This window comes from Platalea leucorodia (genome assembly GCF_965183815.1).
Source record: "Platalea leucorodia genome assembly, chromosome: 24".
Lineage (NCBI taxonomy): Eukaryota > Metazoa > Chordata > Aves > Pelecaniformes > Threskiornithidae > Platalea > Platalea leucorodia.
In genome coordinates, this window is record NC_138846.1 from 14197 (window position 1) to 41101 (window position 26905).

General features: G+C 54.4%; 2 protein-coding genes across 13 annotated transcripts; both read right to left on the reverse strand.

Annotated features, from left to right (window-relative positions):
- Positions 1-1187: 1187 nt before the first annotated feature.
- MCL1 (MCL1 apoptosis regulator, BCL2 family member) lies at positions 1188-26452 on the reverse strand. Of its 12 annotated transcripts, none has more exons than XR_014230459.1 (6): positions 25799-26452; positions 23741-23988; positions 12182-12258; positions 10931-11180; positions 10434-10689; positions 1188-9504 (listed from the first exon to the last, which is right to left on the reverse strand). XR_014230459.1 is itself a non-coding variant. In XM_082333313.1 (5 exons), the coding sequence occupies exons 1-5, from the start codon at positions 26412-26414 to the stop codon at positions 10681-10683; spliced, it is 1200 nt and encodes a 399-aa protein (XP_082189439.1). In that variant the 5' UTR covers positions 26415-26452; the 3' UTR covers positions 1188-10680. The 12 variants fall into 12 exon arrangements, 3 of the variants coding, with proteins under 3 accessions (XP_082189439.1, XP_082189441.1, XP_082189440.1); XR_014230460.1 differs by having other exon boundaries at positions 1189-1876; positions 2758-10689; XR_014230461.1 differs by having other exon boundaries at positions 1189-2119; positions 2758-10689.
- Positions 12268-18882, reverse strand: LOC309600747 (uncharacterized protein). Its single transcript, XM_082333316.1, has 2 exons — positions 14278-18882; positions 12268-13470 (listed from the first exon to the last, which is right to left on the reverse strand). Exon 1 carries the CDS (start codon positions 17699-17701, stop codon positions 16649-16651), a length of 1053 nt encoding a protein of 350 aa, XP_082189442.1. The 5' UTR covers positions 17702-18882; the 3' UTR covers positions 12268-13470; positions 14278-16648.
- Positions 26453-26905: the final 453 nt, after the last annotated feature.

Consider the following 26905-nt stretch of genomic DNA (forward strand, 5'->3'; position numbering starts at 1 on the left):
TAAGTCCTCCCACCTATGTCCAGGATTGTGTTTTCCTGTGCTGGAAGAAGCTGAAGTTCCTGGTAGCAGCCTCAGACTCTTTTGCAAGTTGCTACTTGAAGAGCAGTGTGTATGTTGGGGAAAGGTCCATGTCCCATAAGTCTTTCAGAGTCCTCCCAGGTATCTCCGGAAAGTTTTGGCCTCGCCTGGATACTGTGGCCTTTCACAGGCAGCAACCACAGACTCCTCCAAGGAATCCACCCAAGGATTTTTACCAGTGTTGGAGGCATGTCCATGCTCTGTACCTTGCTGGCACTCCTCCAAAGCAGCTTGGCAAGATTTTTGACCTTTCCTGGAGACAGCTGAATTTCCTTGGTAGCAGAGGCAGACTCCTCCTCTGTAGTTACCTGAAAAGTTTTCCTCATGTAGGACTCAGGTGCATGCCCAGAAGCTCCACAGTACTCCTCACAGGCATCTCCAGGGGTGTTTTGACTCTTTCAGGAGATGGATGAATTTCCAGGTAGCAGTCCCAGACTCTTCCACTGTTGTTGCCCAAGGTGTTTTTTTCCATGTTGGAGGCAGGTCCGTGCTCTGTACCTTGCTGTGAGTCCTCCAAGGCCAGGGTGTTGGAAGTGATGTCACTCCTGCTGTGGAGGTGCTTGTGAGGTCATTGGTGGCTGAGGAGCTGATAGGCCAGGAGCAGGCCCCTGGCTTGTGCAGGTTCTTGTGATGTCATGTTCCCAAGTAGTCGATAGGGCAGGACAAAGTCCCTGGTTTGTGCAGCTATTTATGCTGTCCCTGATGGATGCGTAGCAGATAGGACAGGAGCATACATCTGGCTTGTTCAGGTGCTTATGATGTCACATGTGCCTAAATGGGTGATAGGGCAGAAGCTGGGCCCTGGGTTGTCCTAGTGCTTGTGGTGTCACATGATCCAAAGTAGGAGATAGGGAGACAAGAGGCCTCTGGCTTGTGCAGCTGCTTGTGATGTCACTGGTGGCTATGTAGCTGTTAGGGAGCTTTTGAGTAAGGACTCCCTGGCTACTCCTTTGTTCTCATGCACAAACTACTTCCAAGTAGTTGAGAGGTCAGGAGAAAGTCCCTGGTTTATGCAATGTTACGGAAATTACGCATGCCAGCCACCAGAACAGGGTTCAACTCTAGGTTTCCGCTGAATCAATAAGCCAAAAGACAGATTCTTCTATAAACGTGCTTTTTATTAATGGCGCTACAGCTCGAGCTGGGTGCCTCTGAAGAGGGACCTCAAAGAAAGAAATCCCTGGGTAATTATACCCTTACAATCTAAGTTCCATGCCCCTCACACGACGGCTCAGACCAATAGTAATATTAAGGTCTGGGGTCTTCTTGCTTTTTATTGGTTGGAGTTGTTTGCTGTTTCATTACTAAGCTAAGTGGTCACCTTCTTACACAATATGCAGTGGGTCTATATCCTGTTTCACATCCTCTTAGGTCTTTTTCGGCCGGTTCTGTAGTTAGCTTTTTGGCAATGTTGTAATACGGTTGTTATAGTTCATGTACCACAGCCTATAGGCTTTTTTTGCTCTCACTCTTAATGTTTAAGCCGCTAGTGTTAAGTTTCGACTAACTTTTTCTGCAACAGTCCTCCCTTTGTTTTTATTAACATTTCTGTTATCATATGGGAGCAGAATATTTATAGCCTCTAAGATGTGAGCACAGTTGAGTACTGCAAATGTTACAACACTGAATGCAAACAAACGCTATTACAAAGATCATTATAACAAGCAATAACACCCCCCAGAAAAGTCTGTTTTGCCCAGGCTCCTAGATCTGGCAGCCAGGAGGTGAGCCAAGACCATACTTCTTGAAATCCTGCTGAAGTATTGTCCAGTTGTACAGACTTAGATATTCTTTTTACCTGTGTAATAAGGATAACGAAGGTTAGTAACTTCACCCGTAGGATTGCCATAATTTCCTTATAGGGATGTTGTGAAGATCAAATGCTTGCAAGTATTGCATCCAAGTAGCTCTGGGAAAGAAATTCAAATGGTTCCAGTTTCTAGAACAGTGGCCACGGTAGATTCTTTCTACACCAGTCGTTGTTCAGCAGCTGAATGATCCGGCAGCCGTTTAACATGGATCCAAGATTCCTTTCCTGCAACTTGTGCAGTAAAGTAAGAACTTAATAAGGCAGTATATGTCCCCTCCCACCTGGCCTCCAGTTTAGATTTACAGGAAAATACTTTTATTAAAACTCTTTCCCCAGGCTGCAAATCCTTTACCTGCATCTCTGGAGGGGTGGGCTGGTACCACCGAGCATGATCCCTTTTAATTTTGAAACTTTCTTGTAGATGTTTTTGTATCTCCAACACAAATTTGCTAACTCATTAATCTCCACCCAAGAGGCTGGTCCTAGCTGAGACAAAGGTCCCGGGTACAGCTGTGTCTACCAAAAGCTATTCCTGTTGATGACAACCTTAGACGTTGATGAGGGATATTTGCAACATCCCAATATCTTATAGTACTATTTCTAAAACTTCGGGCCATTTCAAACCTACCTGACTACAAGTCTGAGTAATTTTATTTATTTCTTTCAATTTCATTGGAGCTTTTGGTATGAGCTGGACAGTGTATTAGAGCACTTTCCTTTGGACTCTTAATAGCTTCCAACTGCATTCGGATTTCAGTTCAATTAGAAATATTATATTCCACCGACGTAAGGAACTCTCGTTCTTTCCATAGCATAGCTGTTGCACGACACATTCCCAAAGCGTATTAAGAATCAGTATAAATATTTACCTGCTGATTATGTCCCCACCAGGCTGCTCTTGGTAATGCAGTTAACTCAGCCCCCTGGGCACCCACCAAGGGTTGTAGAGGTTCTGCTTTAAGTACCTCTAAGTTTCTCCCCACTGCATAGTCCGTGTGTCATTTTTCATTCACATAGTCTGACGATCCATTCGTGGAAAGGGTTAGATCCAAGTTCTCTAGAGGCTGATCTTGCAGATCTTTCCACAGATGGCTGGAGTGCAACACTACTTTAGCACAATCACGATGCGACTCACCATCGGAGGCAACAGGCAGTTAAAGTTGCTGGATTCAAAAGATTACATCTTTTTTAAGTAATATCACCTGCATTCAAAATTGTTAATTCATAGCAACGTGCTCTTTGTGGGGACAATGCTTGTGTAGCAAGTCACTTAAGAATCAGTTCTACTTCACGTGGGACATACGGTTGTTGGGTGACCCAGGACTAATGATCTGCCTTTTTCTGTGATAGTCGCTGTTTCTGCTATCACTTTTAAAGAGGAATTATTCTCTGCTGCTACAGGATCCAGCTGAGTTGAGAAATATGCCACAGGGCGGCGGTGCGGACCTAGCTTTTGAGTAAGGACTCCCTGGCTACTCCTTTGTTCTCATGCACAAATAGTTCAAAGGACTTGGAGTAATCTGGCAATCCCAGCGCTGGAGCAGAAACTAAAGGTCCTTTCACAGCTTTGAAAGCCTTTTCTCTCCCTGGAGCCCACCATACAGGTTCCACTTCCTCTGCCTTCACCGCTTCTGTCAACGGCTTACTTAACTCCCCTAGCCCCGATACCCAGGCTCTGCAGCACCCTACTTAATAATATATTAATCCTAAATATTTCCCTTCCTGCTGACTCCTCTGAAGCTTAGAAAGAGATGCACTGTGACCTTTTTCTGCCAAAGTACTACATAGACAAATAGTAGCTTTCAAGCAATCTTCATATGTCTTACTAGGAAGTAACTAATCATCTACATAGTGCACAAGTATGGAACCTCCAGCTAATATATTATCTTTAAAGTCATCTTTAAGCAAACAGGAGAATATCATAGGAGACCCAGTGAATCGTTGGGGCGAGACAGTCCACGTTAGTTTTTGGCCTTTCCATGTAATTGCAAACATATGCTGGCTGTCTTCTGCTATAGGAACACTATTTCTCCCACAATTTGACCCTTATGATTCAGTTTAGTACTCTAATACCCTGAGATTTGTCCAAGTCTCCCTCCTCCCGTCATTGCTGTTTGACAATATTCATCTGATTCCTCCCAAATCCGGGTCCGCAGGGTCCTCTCGGCCTCATGGGACATTCCTGTTTCCAATGCCCCCCTTCCCTACAATCAGCTCAACAGTCATCAGCTCCCACAGGCAAATCACGTTCACTTTGAGTCCATCAGCCTCCTCTGGCTCTTCCCCAGCCTCTCCCTCTGCTTTCTCCAAACCTTTCTCTCAGCATAGCCCAAACACACTTGTTACCTCCTTCCTCTGACATCTCTTTTCCTTAACCCTTTCCTCATCTCGACCATTGTATACAAACGTAGCCAAATGCACTACCTCATCCATTGACTTCCCTGGCCAGTCAGGGACACATTTAGAAAAATATTTTGTAATATCCGGAGCTGGTTGATCCACAAAAGTAGGGACCATTAGAGGTGTATTAGCATCTGCTTCGGAGTCTGTTCCTCCTCCAAACATTCTGACTTTTTTACAAGCAATCTAGAGAGAAAAGCTGTGGGGTGATCCTCAGGCTTCTGTTAACACTCTCTTTAGACCAGTTTGCATGGTTTTGTCCTGCCAAAAGTATAGCCTCTTCTAAGCCTTGTCTGGCTAATTGTAATTGTCTGGACTTTGCATCTACATTATAATTCCACCCAGGATCCGCAGTCGGCCAAGTTGTCCGGGCAGCTGCATCTCCCCCTTGTTCTGCCCAGCGATGGTTCGCATCATAAATGGCATACTTTTTGTCCGGGGTGAACAGGGCTTCAAGAAGCATCTGCACATCTCCCCAGGTAGGGTCCCCGTAGTATTGCCTTCCTGACTTGTCACACTTTCTCAGTGTCCTTTCTAAGTCTGTGAGTCTGTTGACTCCAAGCAATCAAATCCTGGGGACACTAAGGTCAGTAGACCCTTGTATTGGCTACCGGGGGCACTGCACCAGGACCAGGCGTGGTTGTTCCCTGTACCGGCACCACCTGTAAGGGGCCTGGAAAACAGGAATATATGAGAGCAAGGGGGGAATATAGAAGCCTAGGAGCATAGGGTGGAGATGATTCCACAAGCGTTTTAGCAGGTGATGTACTCACGGTATTTCTAAAGGAGATTTTTTTCACTTTTTCTAGGCTTTTCTGTTCACCTAGCAAATGCCCAATTATCCCATACACACCAATAACACATTTGTGCATGGAACCTGTCCTCCAAGTGTCGATGCAGGAAGGTTAATTCCTGTTGGTCAAAGGTTCCCTGCGGTGGCCACCTTCTGCCAGATTGCCCTCTTGTGTAAGGAGTGGCCGATCCTCTTGACATAATATTTCTAATCTCTTTTTCCCTGTTCCTTTGGTACCATTGATTTTATACCTGTTTTCCAATACTTCAGCATTCCCTTTTTTACGCCAAATGTATTTCCCATTCTCACCTTCCCTGGGCAGCCCTTTCCCAGCCCCACCAACGCTGGGGCTCTGCGCTTGCCTATCCATAGAAACTAAATTTAAAATTGGCAGAGTATGGGAAACCAAGTAAATGGAGACACAGACAGAAAAATTTTAAAGCAACTGGGTACAGGACAGAAAGGGAGCAAATAAAAAAATAGGGACAGGGAGTTGGATAGAGGGAGATATAGAAAGAAATTTTTTAAAGCAAAAGGCTACAAGAAACACAGGGAAGAACTAAAAAACAGGAACGGGGATGATAATAGAAGGAAACATTGAAAGAAAATTTAAAAAGTGACAGGATATACAGAAGAAAGGGAGGAATTAAAATTTAGGGAAAGGGAGCTGGATAAAAGGGATTGTTGAAAGACATATTAAATAGCAGTGCGGTACAAGAAATAGAGAAGAATTTAAAAATCAAGAAAGGGAGCCAGATAGCGGGAGACGTAGAAGGAATTTTAAAAAGCAACTGAGTACAAGAAACATAGACAAGAATTAAAACTTAGGGACAGGGAGATGGATAAAGGACAAAGTAGAAAGAGAATTTTAAAAGTGATCAGGCAGAAGAAACACAGGAATATTAAAAAAACAGGGACAGGGAGATAGATAGAAGAAACCATAATAAGAAATTTTTAAAGCAACAGGGTACAAGAAACAGAGGAAATAATTAAAAAGTAGGGACAGGGAGATGGATAGAAGGAAACCTAGAAAGAAAATCTAAAAAGTGACACAGTACAGGACAGAGTGAGGAATTTTAAAATAGAAACAGAGTGATGGAGAGAGGGAAACTTAGAAAAAGACATTAAAATGCAACAGGGTACAAGAACACTGGAAAGCATTAAAAAAAAAAGGGAGAGGGAGCCACAGAGAGTGAAACACGAAAAAAAAATGATAGGTGCAGTGGTACAGGGCAGAGTTAGCAGAGGAGTACCAAGCTCTGGGGAGCCGGAGTGGTGGGTGGGCCAGCAGAGAGGGAGCCAGAAGCAGGGACAGGCAGCGCGGCAGGCAGAGATCTGGGGCAGGGTGGCAGAGACGGACCGCGACGCACACGAGGGGACGTGTTATTCACGGCAGCTCCGAGTGCTGGCAGGAGACCTTCATCACCCCAACACTTCCCTCTGCCCCTTCCTCCTCCGCAGCACCTCCTGCCCAACCCTCACCCGCTCAGCAGCACGCAGCGGACGCCTCGATGCTCCTCATCTGCGTGGCTTCCATGTGCGTAGCCGATGGAGGCACGGAGCTCCCAGCACCACGTGCTGGTTTCTGCTCTGTCAGCGACGGCTCAGAGGGATCCTTCCTCGCTGCAGGGACTGGACATTCCTTGCTGGAGGCACCTGCCTGCGCGACCCCCTTGGATTCCCTCCTCAGCCCTTCATCAGCTCCCTCAGGCAGGTGCGTCCAAGGCAGCCTGCTTTACAGCCAGAGCTCCTTCACACAGCAGGGCCAGCCCCATCCTCGGCCTCACTGGCCACTCCTGGGGCTGCCCCAGCCCCAGCTGGAGCCCATCGGGAACAGGAGCCATTGACAAAGCCCCAGAGCACATCTCCCCCTCCCTTGCACCCGTCCACAGCCACCAGCTCTGCACCCAGGGGCTGCAAACACAGCCAGGGGCACACAGAAAGTTTATTCATTAATGCACATAAGAAACCCCGGCGATGAGCTAGCTGCAAGGCTCAGCGCCCAAACGCAGCAGGACAGAGGGAAAAAAGGGAAGAGAAAAGCAGGAGGAAGGACAGAGGGACATAGAGGTGTGGGACAGGGAGCCAGAAAATGGGATGCTGTGAAAAAGAGAGGGACAGGGAGCAGGACAACGGTGTAGAGAGGAGAGCAGAAGAAAGGCTGTGGGGGTGAACAGGGACAGAGAGATGGAGGGATAAATAAGAGAGGCAGGGAGCAGGAGAGAGAGGCAGAAGGGACCAGCAGGACAAGATAAAGATAAGACAAGGGATGGGGAAAAATTCTAAAGTGATATGGGAAAAGAAACGGTGTTGTGGTTTAACCTGGCAGGCAGCTAAACACCACATGGGCATTTGCTTACTTCCCCCCTCCCCAGTGGGATGGGGGAGAGAATCAGGGGAAAAAAAAGTGTCATGGGTTGAGACAAAGACAGTTCAATAGGACAGAAAAGGAAGGGAAAATAATTATAATAATGATAAAAGAATATAAAAAATAAGTGATGCACAATGCAATTGCTCACCGATGCCCCCCCAGTTCATATACTGAAAATGACATAGAATCATAGAATAGAATCATAGAATCGTTAAGGTTGGAAAAGACCCTTAAGATCATCGAGTCCAACTGTTAACCCAGCACTGCCAAGGCCACCACTAACCCATGTCCCTCAGCACCACATCTCCCTGGCTTTTAAATACCCCCAGGGATGGGGACTCAGCCCCTGCCCTGGGCAGCCTGGGCCAGGGCCTGGCAGCCCTTTGGGGGAAGGAGTTTTTCCCAATACCCAACCCAAACCTGCCCTGGCGCAGCTTGAGGCCGTTCCCTCTCGTCCCATCGCTTGTTCCTGGGGAGAAGAGACCGACCCCCCCGGCTCCAGCCTCCTTTCAGGCCGTTGCAGAGAGCGATGAGGGCTCCCCTCAGCCTCCTCTTCTTCTGCGCCAGTACAGGCTCCCTCCCATGGATCCACAGCTCCTGCCAGGAGCCTCCTCCAGCACAAGCTCTCCACAGAGTCACAGCCTCTTTTGGGCATCCCCCTGCTCCAGCGTGGGGTCCCCCATGGGCTGCAGGTGGGTATCTGCTCCACCGCGGGCCTCCATGGGCTGCAGGGGGACAGCCTGCCTCACCGGTCTTCACCACGGGCTGCAGGAGAATCTCTGCTCCGGTGCCTGGAGCACCCCCTCTGTCTTCACTGACCTTGGTGTCTGCGGGGCTGTTTCACACTCACATTTTCTCCATCACAGCTTCTGTGCAGCATTTTTTTAGCCCTTCTTAAATACGTCATCACAGAGGTGCTACCAGCATTGCTGACAGGCTCAGCTTGGACCAGCAGCAGATCCATCCTGGAGCTGGAACTGGCTGGGCCCAACGAGGGGGCAACTCCTGGTGTCTTCTCACAGCACCCACCCCTGCAGCCCTGCCCTGCCCCAGCTAATAAAACCTTGCCACGTAAACCCAATCCAACAGCGATCGGCTGCAGGGCAGAGAGGGGGGACTGAAAAATAGGGAAAGGGAGCCACAGAGGGAGAGGCAGAGGGAAAAAAAAAAATAGCAATGGGCTACGGGACAGAGAGGAGGAAGGGAGAGGGAACCAGACTCGGAGAGATGGAGAAAAACAAAGAAGTGATGGGGCAGAGAGGGAGGAATTAAAAAGGGGGACAGTGAGGAGGACAAAGGCAGACTGAGAAATACCAAAAAACTTCGATGCGCTAAAGGGGAGAGGAATTAAATAGGGACAGGGAGCCAGAGAGAGAGAACGGTAAAGGGAAAAATGGGCTATGGGACAGAGAGGGAAGAAATTAAAACACAGGGACAGGCACCTGGAACGAGAGAATCTGAGAAAGAAAAAGTATATCTAGAATACAGGGCAGAGAAAGAGGAATTTAAAAACAGGCACATGGAGCCAGACAGAGGTGGGGGGTGGGAATTGTGAAGGGCTAAAGCACAGACAGGGAGGAATTAAAAAGACTGGGACCGGAAGACAGACAGACAGACGGAGAGAGACAAAAATAGTGATGGGCTGCAACAACCGTACTTTCCAGCCTAGCCGGACAGAGTCAGAGGCAGGAGAAAGGGGCCTGCTGGGTGCCTCGAGAGGCAGAATGGCTGTAGGTTGTGCCGTAGCTGTTTCACTCTCTGTTTTTGGTAGAGTTACTTCCCAGAGGTTGGGAGACAGGTATGCTTGCATGGCATGAGTACTGCTGCTTACGGAGCAAAAGTTGCTACAAAGCAGCAGTGAAGAACAAGGATGGCCTACCAAGATGGCAGGAACAACATTGAGAGCCTAAAGCATTGGCCAGGCAGGGCTTGCAACTGACCTTGTGTCATGGTTTAACCCCAGCTGGCAACAAAGCACCACCCAACCGCTCACGCACTCCACCCCACAGTGGGACGGGGGAGAGAACCAGAAGGGCAAAAGTGAGGAAACTCCTGGGTTGAGATAAGAACAGTTTAATAATTAAAAAGAAACAACAACAATAATATGTAAGGGGGGGTACGACACACAAAGAGAGAAAAATAAACCCAAGAAAGACAGGTAATACAAATGAAAACAATTGCTCACCACCAACCAACTGATGGTCAGCCGGTACCTGAGCAATGCCCCCTCCGCCACCCCTCCCCCAGTTTTATTGCTGTGCACGACGTTATGTGGCGCGGGACATCCCTTTGGTCAGCTGGGCTCAGCTCTCCTGGCTGCATCCCCTCCCAAATTTCTGTGCACCCCGTGTGGGATGGGGGGGATGGAGGGGAGAGAGGAGGGAGGAAGGAGTGGGGGCACCAGACGGGAGGGCAGGGGATGGCGGCGGTGTCACACAGGGAAAAAACTCACATGGGGAAGACTCGCCTGGGCAAAAGACTCATGTGGGGTACGTTTCGGTAGAAAGGGGGACAGAGAGACATGAGGAGGGTGTGGGATGGGGAGATGGACACGGGGGGGGGGACACACAGACACACACGGGAGAGAGATAGGGAGGAATGGGGGGGAACAGGGGTGGCAAAAACGGGGCACGGGGGAGATGGGGCACATGTTGTCGGATGGACCTTCTGGAGCTGCATCGCCTCTGCAGATGCAGGAGGGGAGGGACAATCATCCCACCCTGCCAAGACCACGCAGGGCCAAGACCCTGCGATGGGTTTAGGGAGCGTCCTAGAGCCAGGCTGGGGGTGGTGGGGTCTTTTCCTGGTGCCGGCAGGTGCCGGCTTTCCTGCACAGGCATTGGTGGCACAGACCCAGCTGAGACCCAGCTCAGGCATCACAGAGCCCCTCACCCTCTCTGTCCTGCAGCCCCCACCAGACGAGACCCTGGGAAGATGGAGGGCCCAAAGACACAGGGCCCAAAGACATGGGAATTTCTTACCTTCAGTGGAAACGTATAAAATCCAAGACTGTCTTTTAGTTAGCAATGAAAAGGAGCGGTGATACTTGCCACTGTGGTGGGTCTCAGGCCAGGAGATGGAATGCTGCTCTGCTGAGGCATATTGCGCGATGATGCCAGCTCCATCTCTGTAACACCGCACTGAAGATGTGCCCCCCCCAATCCCATCCCCAGCACTGCACGGGCAGCAGTTCCCGCTTGAACACCACGTACACCAGGACCCGGAGGATCAGCCAGTCTGAAAGAGACCCCAAGAGCAGCAGCTGAAAGGGGCCCTGGGAAGAAGGATGCATTTTGCAGAGGAGGGGAGGCAAAAGCCCCCATAGCCCAGCTTGCAGCACCCCAAACCCAACGGCATTGCCTTCCTTAACCCCACAGGAGCTGCATTTGTCCCAGGGCAGACACGCAGATCCACAGTGAAGCCCAGGGGTCCTGGGGCAGGGGGATAGCAGGGCTCAACCCTGGGTCATGTCACTCACCATAGCAGTCAGGGTGACGTGGTTGCCGTGTGTGGAGCCAGGGCTCTGACACTCGCTCTGCCCACTTGTTTTTGCCTGGCATTTCTGATCCTGCAGGTGTCCGTGTCTGTGGGTGCCAAGAGCTTGCCATTGTACCAAGCCGTGGGGTGCTGCCGCAGCGAGTGGGAGCCCCAGCACCCAAGGGCCATGCTCTCTCCTGGAAGTATCCTGCTCCAGGGTGGGTCCAGGGTCAGCAGGGCTGTCTCTGCAGCTGTGAAGGTCCAGGCAGGAGGGAAGGGCAGGACAGAGCAGAGATCAGTGCAACAGCATGCATGGTGGAGAGCCCTCAGCCCTGGGCACACAGGCTGAGATGGGGGAAGAGGGCAGAACCCCAGTGCTCACTGGGGTTTCTAGGGCACTGGTGGGATTCTGGGAGACTGTCTAATCTTTCAGAGGGGCAGCAGGGCTCGTGCCCGGTGCCCAGTGCTGCCTGGCATCTTTTGAGCCAGGCAGCATGTGGAGGGACAGCAAAGTCAAACCGTGCCCTGCTGCCGCTTGAGGGGACACCAGGGCCTGTTGCCTTGTTCAGCAAGAACTGTCCAGTGCCCCAAGGGCTGTCATCATAAATCTGCGAGCAAAGAGATTCACCAGCAAGGACAAGGGCTTGAGCTGAAAGGGGGAAAGGAAGAAAGGATGAGCACGCCTGGGATGTGCCTGCCAGGTCTCCTGCAATGTCCCTGGCATAGAGAGGAGCGATGCCGGCCTGGGACGTGAGCCATTCTGTGGGGGTGAGGGTTTGGCAAGGCCTGCCAGGTCCCTGGGACACCCACCAGCAACTCCCCACCACCCCAGAGCATGGTGTCCCCATCCTCACCACACTCATACCCACCAGCCTTGCTGGACCCCAGTTTCCTTCCTCCCCAACAAATGGGACCACCCCAAGGAGGAAGCCCTGAGCCTATGTTGTGACAGGGGTGACCACTGCTCCATCCAAATCTCCTTAGCCTGGCAGGATAAATGAAAATCTCCCCTTCTCTGGACAGGGCAAAACCCCATCCAGACATGCCCCAAAGAGGTACAAGGGGCAAGTGCCCAGCAGAGCTTGTGCAGGAGATGGAGCCTCTGTCCTCCAGCCCCCGAAGCTCACTGGTCACTGGGGCTCTTTGGGGACACAAGTTACCTCCTGGCATCCACACGGGCTTCCATCCCCTGGGGGGACAGCAGGCACCAGACCCCGCCATGCTCCCCACCAGCCCCTGTTGCCACACTCACCCGGGAGCTCTGTGTCCTGCCACCCCAGGCTGGGGGTCCAGCACTTGGTGACCTTCCTGCAGAGAGTGACGGTGACACTTGTTGCATGCACAGAAAAAGAGGAAGGAAACGGCTTTCGTTATTGTTGTTGTGATGATGATGCAAAGAAACAAGCCCAGCTAACCAGAAGCCTCTGTGTTGCCATAGTGACGGTGCCTCAATGCACTTTTTTCCTCACTTCACAGAGGATTCAGGGCTTGCTCTGCCCCTGGAAACCACAGCCCCATAAAGCTGCTGTTTCATGCAACCCCTCTGACATCTCTCCTCCACTCCTTTGGGAGTCTCTGCTCCTCCTGGGTGGCTGTCAGCATTTGCTCGGTGTTTTTCCATCCAAAGAAAAGGGGTTTTGACAGATCCTCCTCTCATAAGACTTTTTGCTGCATGTTGTTTCCCTCCTTTCCCAGCATCTTGGAGTCTATCCACAAGACGGCCTAGCCCTCAAGCAGCCAGAGTCTCAGGCTCTTCTGGGGTCATATTTGTGATTTCTTTGGAGCTTTCTCCCTGCCTTCCCAGAAAAACTTTCCCTATGCTGGATATCAGGCACCAATGGGGAGGAAACAGGCTTGTTTCTGCTACTTGCCCCTGACATGGATCAGGTTGGATGGGTTCCACAGGCACAGGACGAGTTATGGGACCCTGTGCTCCATGCAACTTCTTGTAGAAACCACATTTCAGCAGAGCTGCCCTGAAACATGTGAGTGAAGCACAGACCAAGTCTGCCCCGTGGTCTTTGCCTGCATCTGATTTATCATTTGAGCATGTCCCATTGGCTTTGGGACAGACAGACTCGAAATACAACCAAAAGCAGCAATGTAATCCCTGAACTTGAAGCTCATCTTCACTAAAGAAGCCAAGTCCTTGAATTTATCAACTTTCCAAGAACGAAGGTGTGCTGCAAGGAGCTCCTCCACACCTCCAAGAGCCTTGCAGGAGGACACACAGTGCCATCACAGAAGGACAAAAAAAAAATAAGAAGAAAAGCTTATTCTAATTTTTGACACAGGCTGACTTCCTATGAGGAATTTGTAAGCTTGGAAAAGGAAGGAAAAGATCCTTTATGTGCTCAGGTACTGTACTGAGGGGAAGTTTTATTACCATTTTCTCTGTCCTTTTCTGAATTTGATTCTTGGAACACTGATTTTCCTTCTGCTTTTTGGATTCTTATTCTGCTTTCAGCCCGAGGTTCAATTCTTACCTTATGTTGCAAGAGCTCTGAATGTAGCAACGAAGACCGCCCAACGGATGAAGCCCTGAGAACAAGAGGCCTGCCATGAAAGCAGCTGAAGACACCCAAGCCCAATTACCCGTGAAGCCCCTTATGCAATTACAGAGACGGTCAGCCGATGGGAAAAAACACGATGGTGTGACATGGCGACTAAAAGATCTAAAATAGACACCCACGGCTACAGAAACTGGTGCTAAAAACACAACAGATAAACAAGGACAAGAGAGCATAACTGCTGTGGCTGACACTAAAGCAAGTCTCATTGGGCAGTTAAAGAAAAAAACCAAAACTGGGATAATGGAGAAGGCTTGCATGCCCAGGGACTGTGATGAAGAAAACACCCCTGGACGGAGACCGATACGAGCAGGGATAATGTACATACTCTTCTCCAAAAAATTCCAGGGAAGACTGTGCCAGAAATCTGCGATGGACATAAGTGCCTCGTCGATGCCCCTAAGAAGCATGGATTCTAAGGATCATGACATCTAGATGGAGAGTGAAGGGATGGACGTGAAAATTAAGTCAGGGAATGTAGTGACTGAAAGGCACAAGGGAGCAGAGACCTCAGAGCTGTGGATAGTATATTCTAATGTGCATCTCACACACGAAATGAGCAATGGGTACTATTTCCGCTGTGGCCTGCCATGTACGGCCGATCCTCCTACCTCCCTTGGTGACTCTGAGCCATAGTTCTGACAAAGTTTCCTACATTCACACTTAAGCCATGATATGTCCCTATTAAAATAGCCTTAAACCACTTATCCCCTCCAATGCCACTTAACCGCAAACAGCCCGTCATCTGCTTCGGCTCTATCGTCGCCAGAGCTCGTACCTTGGGGCCTCCTGCGGGGATGAGACCCATCTGACAGCCAGCCCCCTGCACAGTGACATGGAGGTCCAGATGGCTGATGCTGCATTTCTCATAACTTCATCGTACCTCGTCTTGGCTGCAGAGCGACTCAAACAGAACGGACCTCACCGACAGCTGAATCCGACTGCAAAACCAACTGAGGACAACTGATGAACCCGCCTCCTCCCTTTCCCAACCATCCCTCGCACCCAAAACTTTAGAAACCCCCTCTCTTCTTCTGAACTGTCAGGGAAGAAACCCTACTCCTTCCCAACAGTTCCTGCCCTGTAGTTGCACTCCTGAACCCCCTGCGTCGGCTGCTGCTCAGGAGCGGCTCTTCCAAGCCCTGCCCTGCCTCCCGCGGGTACCTCCCATCCTCCAGCATCCCTCAGGCTCGGGGCTCTGCTGCAGCCCACGCAGTAAGAGAATTTCCAACACTTCTCGCCTGGAAGGGGCCTGCAGCAGGCTGCAAAGGCTCTAGGGACAACATGGCACTTTATGGGCGATCAGGAAAGGCAACGGGCCATCCTGTGCCCTGAAAAACACTATGCCCGATATGCCTGCTGCTTTCTTGAGAAATGCTGAAACTCCAGACACAAGATGCTCACCCTAACCCCTGACAGATAATCTCACCATCAGTCCTATAGAAAAAGATGATGTCAACAACTTTAACAACATCCAACAGAACCAATGAAAAAAAAACAAGGTTCTTTCTACAGTAAACTCAGAAATGCCAAAAAAAATACAATGCACCTAAAATTAAAAAAACAAGAACGCAGAATATTAAACCACCTTGCAACTCCTGAACACCCCATATACAATCACCGATCCAAGAACAAGCTGTGCACAGCAAATGTACTTTCTGCTATAGATGCTTCACTCACTGAAGCTCCTACCTCGGCCACCTCGGCCTCTCTGCAGGTCAGAACGCAGCTGCCCAAACAGCTGGGCTCCGCACCGCGGTGGCCTGGAGGAGCAGAGCACCCACCCCAGAGCAGCCCAGGAGCAGCCCCAGCTCCCTGGGGGACAGCCGGAGGAGTGGGGCGGGCGTTCTGCTCCGTGCATCGCCCCGGACAAAGACACGGACCATTACTGGAAATTGTGATACCCGCTCTTTTGCTATAACTTTGTCACACGAGCCACGTGACCAGGTCGGTAGTTAAACTTAATTTTACTGGGACAAACGCAAACCTATATTTAAATAGATAAAAATAGCTTAAGATCATACTAAGCCATGTAAAAAAGTAGTTCATTAAATGCAATAGCAGCATTATTAGCAGAAATTACGCACTTTAGTTTCCTATTGAAGAAACCAAACATTATGCGGTTACAATTCATTTCTAGCAAGACCAGACATATTTCCTAACTTCTACCAGAGCCACATTCTGGATAGGACCGAACGACAAATCAGAACTAGATCCCACACAAATCCCTTCTCAAACATATCTCTGCTTGCAAAGTGAATTATTCACTGTAAATCACCAATGACTCTGAGTCACCAAGACTCCTCGATGGTTAACTCCCTTAACAGAAACAGCCGAGGCCCAAAGGATAGAAAACACCCCAGAAAGCATGGAAATACAGTAAATGCATCTTGCAGGAGGACTACGAAGGCAGGAGAAGGCTCTTGCCTTCTCTGAAACGCCCAAGAGGAGACCTGAGCTGACAAGAGAGATTTTGGTGTATGAGGGACTGAACAGAAACGTACTATAAGCCATAGAAACGAAAAGACTGCTCTGGAGCACAAAGATGGCTTTGGAAAAGGTTCTGACAAAACTGGAGACATCATCACAGGGATTAGAGAGCTCCTGAGGAGGCCGGAGAGGCCAAAGTGGTCCTGGGGACACAATGAGGCACTCAAAAGAGAATTTTAAAAAAGTACAGCTGCCCTCAGGGGGGCGGGGACGGAATGAGGCATGCCGAACGGATAAGAGGACAAAAAGACCGACCTGGTTAACAGATATGGCCTCAGGAGGGGTTCTGAGGCAAAAAGGGGTGAAAGTGCCCTCCCGAGCTAAACCAGGGCTCTGGGGCGCTGCGGACGTCTCAGGAGAGCTCAGCAACGGGAGCAGAGGGGTCTGGAGAGGGGCAGAGCGACCAGAGAAGCCTTGAGGACGACTGAGGAAATCTGAAGGGGATTTCAACAAAGTACAGGTGTTGTCAGGGGGCAGGGGCTGAAGGGAGGTACCCTAAATGGCAAAGAGGGGACTCAACAGAGGAATCCTAGAGAGCGTAGAGGACAAAATGCATGTTCTGGGCCTCAAAGAAGGCATTAGCAATGGTTCTGAGAGAGCAAAAGAGGCCTAAAATGCCCTACGGAGATGAAAGAGGGCTGTGGTGCCCAAGGAAGGTCTCAGGAAGCATCCTGAAAGATGTTCCCTATGGCTTTTGCCAAGCGTTGCTGAATCCTGCAAGAGGCCCTGCTGCCTTCCAGAGCCTCCGACAGCTCCTGCCAGGCTTTCCTGACACCTGTGTGGGGCTCTTCTGCCTTCCAGCGTGTCTGACAGCTTTTGCTGGCTTTGCCAAGGCCTGTGTAGGGCCCTACTCCTCTCCAGTGTCTGACATCTTTTCCTGAGCTTTGCCAAAGCCCGTGAGGGACCCTGCTCCTGTCCAGAGTGCCCCAGGGCTTTTGCTGGTCTTTGCCAGGGTCTGCCAGGGTCCCCGCTGCCCTCAAGAGGTCCACAGGGCTGTTACCGGGCTTTGCTGTGGCCCGCAAAGGGCCCTGCTGTCTTCCAGAGTGCCCCAGGGCTTTTGCCAGGCTTTGCCGACACCTGGGCTGGGTGTGGGGTGCTCGGGGGGTTGTGTGGCTGGGTGCGGGGTGTGGGGCTGGGGGCTGGGCTGGGTGCAGGGGGCTGGAGGCTGGATTTGGGGCTGGGTGTGAGGTGCTGCTGAGCTGAGCATGGTGCTGGGTGTAGGTGGGTGCAAGGGCGGCGGAGGGGGTGCAGGGTGGGTGCAGGGGCAGTGCCGGGGGCGGCGCCTGGTGGATGTAGGGTGGCTGTGGGGATTGCAGGGGAGAACAGGGGCTCGGCTGTTGCCGTGCCCTGCAGCGCTCGGCCAAGCGCAGGCCGGGGGTGCGGTGCAGGGCAGCGGTGTGCCTGGCCAGGGATGCCAAAGAGACGCTGGCGGGGACACCAGCACAGGTGAATGCAGCCCCCTGGAGCGGCCGCCGGCCCTGCAGCCCCCCCACCTCTCCCGCCGGTTCATCACTGCATCCCCATGCCTGGCCATGGAGCGCGCTGTGTCCCCTGTCCCACAGGTGCCCGGCTGTGAGGTGCCCTGTGTCCCCCCTCACCATGGATCCCTGGCCATGGGGTCCTCCCCGTGTCCCCCATCCCCATACATCCCAAGCCATCGGGTCCTCCCGATGTCCCCAGACCCACTGTTCCCTAGCCATGGGGTGCCCCATCCCTTCTCACCCTGCCCCATCGTCAGCGCAGTCCCTATGTCGCCACAGTGCTCCCAAGCGTTCTGGAGGGCACCCAGGCATGGGACGCGCAGTGCCTCACCCCCAAGAAGACCCTCAGCGCCCTCTGTGCCCCCCACCTCAAGCCCAGCACCCAGCACTCCTGCAACACCCACCCCTGCGCCCCGGAGCTCGGTAAGCGGCTGGGGCAGGAGGGAGGCCGGGGTCCCCTGTCCCTCAGTTTCCCCCCACCAGCAGACAGGAGTTGCAGGGACACACACCCCAGCTGTGCAGTGGTGGTCCAGGCCCAGCTCTGCGTCTGCTGCGCCGCCTGCACCCACAACCAACCCCTGCCACCCCCGGCCCATAGCTCCCCGGGACCTTGTGGCCACCCTTGGCCCTCAGGACACCTCCAGAGGGACAGCAGCCACATGGGGCAAGTTAATTTAGTGTCCCATCTGCTTCCCACGGGGATGTGGGGGGACAGGCCGTGCGTCACGCATGTCCCCATCAGGGGCTGTGCTGCTCCGCAGCCTGTCCTCAGCGTCCCTGCAGGCACTGTCCTGCTCAGAGGCACCCCAGTGTCCTGCAGGGAACCCTGCACCGCTCCTGGGCACCCCACGGGACGCGTGCATCAGTGCTGGGGTGCACAGGGCACGGCAGGGTGTGGGACTGGGGCTGAGCCAAGTGGGAACAGAGCTATTCGGAGGCGCTGGCCATGGGGCTGTTAGCAGCACGCCAGATCCAGGGCTGGGGACTGGGTGCTGGCCGTGGGGCTGGGTGCTGCTGGAACACGGTGTCCTGCCAGCACATTCCTGCCTGAGTCACTGCTGGCTCCTGCCTGGGCAGGTCCGTGGCCACAGCCCCACAGCAGCCCCACGCTGGCGCCACGCAGGGCCCACACCAGCCCCACTGCACCCCACGCCCTGTGGCTGGGCTGGCCCCACACGCGGGCACTCACACCCTGCCTCCCCGCCCTGATCAGCGCGCATCCACGCTGAAGTGCCCGTACCCGCACTCGCCCCAATGCCCCCCTGCCTTATAAACCCTGTAACGGCAAAGCCCCACCCACAACCTGTGCACCCCCTCTGCCCTATACCCATCCCGTACGCCTTATAACCCCCCTCTCATGGGCTCCCTAAAGCCACACAAACACCCCTGTACCCCACACTCACACTGCTTACACCCCCATACCTCAATACACACACCCTACACCCCTCATAACTCCCATGCCGGGGGGGAACTGAGGCGTCCAGGCAAGGAGGAGGAGGAGGGAGGCCTTCATCGGGGCAGCCTCCTGCCCAGGGCCAGGCTTGTGAGCTGGGGGAGGCGGGGGGGTGTTCGCTGCCACCCCGGTGTCACCCCAGGGCCCGGGAGGGGGATGGGCCGCACCGGACGCCTGGGTTCCTGGAAGAGGCCCACGTGACTTCCCCATATGCTATTAGCGGCCCTTGTTGCTGGGCAGAGCTCTGCCGGGTGGGCCAGAACCCAAGGGTGCACCCCGACACCCGGCCCTGGCACCCCGAGAGGGGCCAGGGTGGGTGGGGGCAGCGGGGCCCAACCCCTGGGCTCAGCCCGGGGAGGGGACGGGAGCCCACCCAGAGGCCAGCACCCCTTGCCCGGGGGGACGGGATGGGACCCCAGGCGACCGTGGCTGCTCACCCTTCCCCTGCGAGCTGGGCGGGGGGGCTGAGGCCTGACAGGATCATTACAGGAATGCAGCAACACACACCCCCCCCCCCCCACCGAAACTGACAACCAAATATTTGCCATCTCAGCCCAAATGAGTCACGCGCCCCCACACCCCGCAGCCTCCCCCCCGCAGGGACAATCCTAGGGAGCTTGGCCGGGGGGGGGGGGGGTCCCCAGCACCCACCCGTGGCCACCCTGATAACCCCGGGGCATCAGTGCTGCTCCAGAAAGCCCCTCTCCCCCCAAAGCCTCCCCATTTCAAGGATCTTTTCCCAGTGGGGAGGGTCCCTGTCTCTGCCCTGTCCCCCTTACTCAGCTCCCAAGGGCTCCTCATGGACTCAGCTCCACACTGGGCCCCCCCAACCTCCTGGAACCCCCCGGAGAGGAAAGGGACAGCCTGGGGACAAATGCAGCCCAGGCTCCTGGCACAAGAAATAACATGAAATATTATCTGAGCCCCCAACACCGGATCGGGGCCACCGAGCCAGAAATGGGCAGGAATTGGGGTTTTTTTTTTGCTCAGCCAGGGGATTTTCTGCATTTGCATGTGCCCCCCCCCCCCCCCCCCCGAGCCACGTCAGTGCGAGCTTTCAAACGCAGCAGGGCCGGATCCTGGTTCAGCACTGTCTGGTGCAGAGGAGGCAGCAGGAGGGGAGGGTGTTGCTTTTCCAGTACCCCCCCTCCCACCACCAGGCAGCACCCAAAAGCCCAGCCAACGGTGGGAAATGCCCACTTGCCCTCTTTAGGAGCCCCAGGGGAAGGGGAACCCCAAATCAGCCAGGGCAGGCACTGAAGATGCCCCTAATCTGAAGCACACCCCCCGCCCCCCCATCAGACACAGCGGACGCTTTAATTCCCCACCCCCCTCTTATTTACACAAAAGGTTCAGAGAAGTCGAAGCCGGTTTCTGCGAAAAGCCCTCGCCGGAGCGGAAGAGGAAGCCCCGGTTTATCGGCACCGAGCCAGGCACTATCGGAGCGCTGCGGCTTCCAGAAAGCGCCAGCAGCCCCGACACCCTCCGCACCCACCAGCACCTTTGCATATTTCCATGGCAAAGGCCCAGCTTTGCATGAGGGCCCCGCTGCACCCCGGGGGACCAAACGGGCCCAAAATAGCCAGCAAAGACATAGCATTTTAAAAAAAAAAAAAAAAACCAAAAAAACACACACAACCCACAAGAGAAAAACCCACACCAAAAAAACATTTTGCAATATCTGCATAGCGGGGCTGAGCCACCAGCTTGTTTTCGGTGGCAAGGGCCTCACCAGCACTGCAGGAAGCTGTCGCCTCTCCCCATCTGCAGTAAGGCTTGACGGCCTTACTGGAGCCACCAGCAGAGTTTTTGGGGTAGGGAAGCGCTTTGCCCCTCAGGAGGGGAATTTTCCAGCCAAGGCTCCCACAGAGGAGCTGGTCCCGGCAGGAGGAAGCTGTTCATCAAACCACTGCCCGAGCGAGGTCTGCCCGTAACCAGGCTGCGCCCTCCAGCCCTGGGCAGGCTGCGCGCTTCCTCCACCCCCGACCTTGCAGGAATCGAAACTTGGGGGCCACAGGGCAGGGAGCAATCTCGGGGAGCAGAACACCCGCTAAAGAGGCCTCCTCGGCAACTGCAGCGCCAGCTTGCTCTGCCCAGGCAGAGGAGGGACAAGACAAATGCTAGACAACCAGAGCCACACAGAGCATCTCCCCCCGCCTGGAAGGGGCAAGGAGCACAGCTCAGCCCCAGGCTCCAGTAGAGTCCCCTTCTCCTTGGGGCTGCAGGCCCCTGCCTCGCTGAGGCAGAGGGTGACAAGCCCCCGCCGCCAAGTGCAGGCACCCCGAGAGCCACAGCGCACTTCAGGGCGCCACAAGAAGAGCCGGTTTGGAGCGGGCAGGCGCTGAGCGCAAGGCACCTCGTGGACTTTCCCCACCCACATACACAGTGAAGGAAAAGAGCATCTCGGCACAGAGCAGCTCCGGGGAGCCCCAACGGGTGACACAAGACACCCAGAGCAGTTTTCCACAGCCCACAGAGGCTTTCTAATAACCAAGAGGCTGCGGGGCGACCCACAAGCAGCATCCGTGCTAACAGGCCCACATCAGCAGAGCAGAGCAGGAGCATTTAGCACGTCAGCATCTTGTTACAGGAAATGGCAAGTTTTATACTAGAGGATTGAGAAAAGACATTTATTGACAAAACTAAGTGCTTGTTCAGCAAACAAGCAGGCCTGACAATAGCACCATCTTTTAGCTCTCCACTTGGGTTTCCACTGGGCATCACTCGGGCTGCAGGTCAAGCACAGGACCCACTCCCATAGAGCTCCCCAAGAACCAACGGATCCATGGTGGGAGGGCACGAGGCGGGGGAGGGCTGCAAGCCCACCGAGAAGCAATGCTACCAGCTGGGGACCAGGAACCGAGCCCAGGGCCGGCACCGACGGACTTGCACAAGCTGCGGACGAGCTGTCAAGTTTTATTCTGCTCCACAACGTTTACATTCAAACATCAGCTTCATTTGAGTCATGGCTTAGAGCATCAAAATGAAAGGAAGATAAGGAAGCGACTGATACAGACTTCCACAGCTCCCCACCCGCTAGAAGGGCTAGAATAACCAAAAAAATAAACAAAAACATCAACTGTTGCCAGCAAGCCATGGGCACAACGAGAGTCCACCAGGCCACTTTCCTTGCTACGCTCCCTGGCAATGTTGCTCAAGTACATCAGAGAAAGGCTCACTTGGAGTCAAGGCAGGAGAAGGCTTCACCACAAAAATGCTACTTCACATGAGGAATGAAGTACAGTGCACCATAAGCAGTTCTACCACATTCCAAATTTCCTCTTTTTGTATCATTAGCTCTGTAAAAATGTACATATTCTACAGATTTATAGATATTTACAGGTTCTCTACAGCCTCCCCACCCCATGTGGGGTTTTACATACTTACAAATGCACTCCCTATTTTTAAACTGTCTGTGTGTGGTGAGTCGCATCCGTGCAGCCGAGATCAGCCAGACAGGCCAATGCAGCCGCGCCGCAGCTGGCTGTGGTTACCGCCCAAGCCCCGCCTCACCCCCCACTCCTCTGCCTGCTCAGTGACCTGGCTGAAGCCCCGCTGGGAGGGAAGGGGCCACACGGGGCTCCAGCGCCCCACGTTCTGGCAGCGGGTTGCACATCTTGGCTGCTGGCGTGGCTCTACTGCTTCTGGAAGCCAGACGCGTGCAGAGCTGGCAGTGGCTGAAGGCCCACTTGCCAGCACACCTGGGGGCAGGCGCAGGCTCGCACAATGCCCAGCTTCTGCTCCAACAGAAGAGCCACAAGTTTAGGCAGGACACCAGCAGCAGAAGATGCTATTTCCAGAAACCCACAACCACAACCCTGAAACATCTGCTCCACGCACAGCTGCCGTGCCAAGCCCAGGAGGCTCCAGTCCAGACAAGAGCTGCTGGTGCTCACTGCCTTGCTGCTAAGCAGATCAGTTCCCTCTGGGATAAAACTGAAGCAGTCCATTTCAGCTTTCTGTCATCATCCTCTTGAAGGAAGCAGAACATCAATTCTTCCACTTTCTGTTCCCAAAGCAATAAATCCTCATCGGTACCCACAATCTGACCGGATCACGCCTTCCTTCTTAGGAAAGGATTGCTCAGGGGGTGCCTAGATAGTCTCCTTGGGTCACTCACGTCCAGCTTCTTAAGTACTCACAGGAGGAAGCGACCAGCTCGCCAGCCCCAAACAGAGCCGGTCCACCCAGAGTTTTGTCCCTCTGCAGCACGCCCTGGCTCATCGGATCATGTAGGCCAAGCTCGCCCCCAGTCCAGCCACGCCTGCAAACGCCATCAGTATGTTTCTGATGCTGCCTTCTAGGTCCTCGACTCGAAAGAAGTCAACAAAGCCCTCCTAGGAGAAAGAAGGGAAAGTCATTTCCCCGCCAGACACCCTTCTTTGGCAGGAAGGCACAGAAAGCCTTTTTCCCCGACAGAGTGGGCTGGGGTACGGCCTGCCCAGCACATCCGAGTGCGCTCCCCCCAGACTCGCTACACCCACAGCTCGCCCCGCAGAGGTGGCCATCAGGAGACAGCACCAAAGCAGCTGCGGACCAGCTTCAAGCAAGCTCAGGGCCCCGGGGATTGACTCAGCTTTGGGAATGCTGCCCTCTCCCTGCTGGGCGGGGGCACATTTTTAGGTCAAGACTGCTTATTGTAAGGAGCTCCTGAAACACCAGAACTCTGGCTAGATGTTTCAGACTCCGGTTTTAACTGGAACAGTGAGTCATCTCTGTGCTTTGCTGACACACGTGGTTGTCAAGTGAGCAGGTCACAGAAATAGGAAAGTACTGTTCTGAAAAGCTCGCAGTGCTTGGGACAGGCAGTGACTCACCCAGCCTCCCTGGCTCAGCAGCCACTCGCGCTTAGATGAGACGAGCGCATCCGTGATGATCCCTGCCAGCGAGCTGATGCATTTCTCCTGGTTTATGCTCTTCAGGTGTTTTGCAACAAAGGCACCAAACGAGATGAGCGTCACCACTCGACCCCAGTTTGTTACTCCATCACTGAACACATGGGCAGCCACTTCACACACTGACTGCAGATCTTCCTCTTTCTGGATTTCCAGCTTCCGAAGCATTCCTGCAAGAGATGCGGGTTTACAGGCAGGCACACACACGACACTGAATACCCTGCAAGGCCACCGGTGAGAAGATGCAGCCCCCACACTCTAGGTCCAAAAGCTGCCCAGTGTCAGTGGTGGAGAGCAAGTACCTGCCTGCTTCTGCAGAGGACTCTGCTGCTCACCCTCGCCCAGGCCACACAAAAACAAGGCCATAACCCATTTCTAGTTCCTTCCTCCTCACCTCAGGCACAGCTGCCATCTCTGTGCACATCACACTCCCCTATCTCACAAGGGCTTTAAAGCCCCACCATGTCAGAATCACATTACAGAAGTCTATTTGCAGCCTGGTGTGAGCCCTGCCCCTTGAGCCAAAACAAAGGACAGTCACCTACGGCCAGGCAGATGCATTGCCGTTTTATTAATGTGGGTTTAGTGACTGGAACAACAGAATTCCCCAGTTTGGCCTGCAGTGCCCCCTCATGAAAAAGCAAACAAGACAAGCCTTTACGAAACTGAAAGGCATTGCTTGTTGTTGCTCAAACTAACAGGAAGCCTTCCTGAAGCCAGTTCCTTTTCTGCACACATGAAGGTAACAGTCCCTGCAGAAACCTCAGACACCAATGCCAGCAAACATTGATCTGAACATTCCTTCCAAGCGTAGCTCGTTCAACGAGCATGTCCGTGAATTTGGCCAGGGTAACTGAACCCACAGCCTTTTGCATCAGCCCAGCTAAGGACACAAGGAAGAAACCAAAGCCCTTTGCATTTAAAAAAAAAAATGAACATCCTCCTGCAAGAAGGAAGGCATTTCACCACACACCATCTCAGGAAGAAATGCAGACACTACCCTCCTGTGCCAGGCACCATCCTGATCTGGGATCAGATGCGGTGCGATGTGTCAAAAGCAGTCCCAGCACAAGCCCCGAGGCCAGGAGCTCGGCCCCACCACCCCGACGGCTCAGCCTGGCCCCAAAACAGCTCATTTCTGAGTTACATGAAACCAGGTCAAAATGGTCGGTTCTCACTCCCAGTCCATTCCCAAGACACTGCAGTGAGGGCACTTGCTCATCCAAGCCCAGGCACTGGGGTTCAAGTTTCTATGGCTATTCTAGGACTCATCGGAAGTGGGCAAAATACATTAAAATAGCTATAACCCAAGCACATTGTCTAGGAAAATTTCTCCCCCAGAAACCCCATTCCACCCAAGCCAGGGGTGTGAGGAGTTTAACTAATCTTTGGACGCTTGGGATTATTTGCATATAGTCATGCTGAGCAAAGCAGGATGGAAGGAGGAACTGGGGCTAATCTGTAACTAGATTATCTCCTCTGCACACGTTACCAGCGGTTTTTCCACCTCCCAATTGACCAAAGTTCAGTTTCATTTTTAATCACTTCTCAGCTGTTTTAACTCCCTCGAAACCAGGGCCACATCCCATCCGGTAAATGACCCACCCGAGAGCCCAGGCGTCCCCCCCGCACCCCGTGCTGGGAGGGGCGGCACAGAGGCCTTCCTCCAGCCCCCAGGGCCAGCTCTGGCCTAGACCTCTCCCAGCCCCTGCCATGCAGCCCACCCACCTCGAGGGCCCCCCACACACACGGGGCAGGATCTCCCGGGGATCCACATCCCTTTGCCCCTCTCTTCGAGGGGCAAGCCACCAAACCCCCCCAGAACCCCACGACTGGGAAGGGACGGGACCGGGCCTATAACTCGCCCCCAAAGGAGGAGAGGGGGGCCCCGGGCCCCCCCGTGGCCTCACACCCCCCTGCCCAGGCGGGCCCACGGCAGGGCCCGCGGCGCCCCCCGGGGAGGAGCCGGCCGCCACGCACCCTGGAAGGCGAGCTCGTGTTTCTGCATGACGCCGTCGCCGACCCTCCGCAGCGTCTCCAGCGCCTTCTCCATCACGGCATCACCCGATCCGCCGGGCCGGCCGGGCCCGCCCAGCAGTCCCGGGAAGAGTTTCTTCGCAGCGGGCTCGGCCTCTCCCGCCGCCTCTCGCAGGTAGCGACTGATGAGCTCCAGCGAGTCCTGCCGCAGCCCATCGGGCAGCTCCGGCGGCCCGGGCGGCGTGCCGGGCAGCGAGTCCCCCGCCGGGCCGCGCTCGGCCTCGGGCTCGCAGCCGTCCAGCTCCTCCTCGGGGCGCCACAGCGCGCCCGGCCGCGCCGCGGGGGGCAACGCCGCGCAGGGGGTCGCGCCGCAGCCAATCAGGGCGCGGGGGGCCCCGGCCGGGCCAATGAGGGCGCGGGGGGCCCCGGGGCGACCGGCGGCGGCCCAGTGCTCCGCGGAGCCAATCAGGGCCCGGGGTACCTCAGCGGCGGCGGCGGCGGGGGCCGCGGCGGGCGGCGGCGGGGTCGGGTCCCCCCCCGGCGAGGGGGGCGCCAGGGCCGCGCCGCCGCCGCAGTAGAGGTTGAATCCGATGACGGCGTTCCGCTTCACGGCAAACATGGCGCCTAACCTCCACCGGCGGCGAGCTGCGCGGGCGTGAGCGTCGCGGCAAGTTATATGGCAGCGGTGGCGCGGGGCGGGGCGCGGCGGGGGCGGGGCGAGGCGCGCCGGTTCCGTTTCCGGCCCCGCTTCCGGCCCCGCTTCCGGCCTGGCCCCGCCGGGGGACCGGCGCCGTGGGGGCGGGGGCCGCGTCTCGCCTGGCCGCGGCTTTTTGGGGTGAAAAAGGGCGAAACAGTCGCCGCCCCCTCCGCCGGGCCTTGCTGCGGCCCCACGGCACCGACGCCCTCCCCGCCGCCCCAGGCCCCGCACCGGGTACCCCCTCGCCCCCGGTGCTGCCGGGCCCTGCTGTGGGCCCCCCGCCCTCCTTGGGCCGGTGCAACAGCCCCTCAGCAGTGCAGGTACCTCCGTGCTGGTGCCCCCCCCTCAGCACCCCCAGGCCCAGCCAGGCCTTGCCATGCCCCCCCCAGCACCACGGGGTGCTGCAGTGCCTC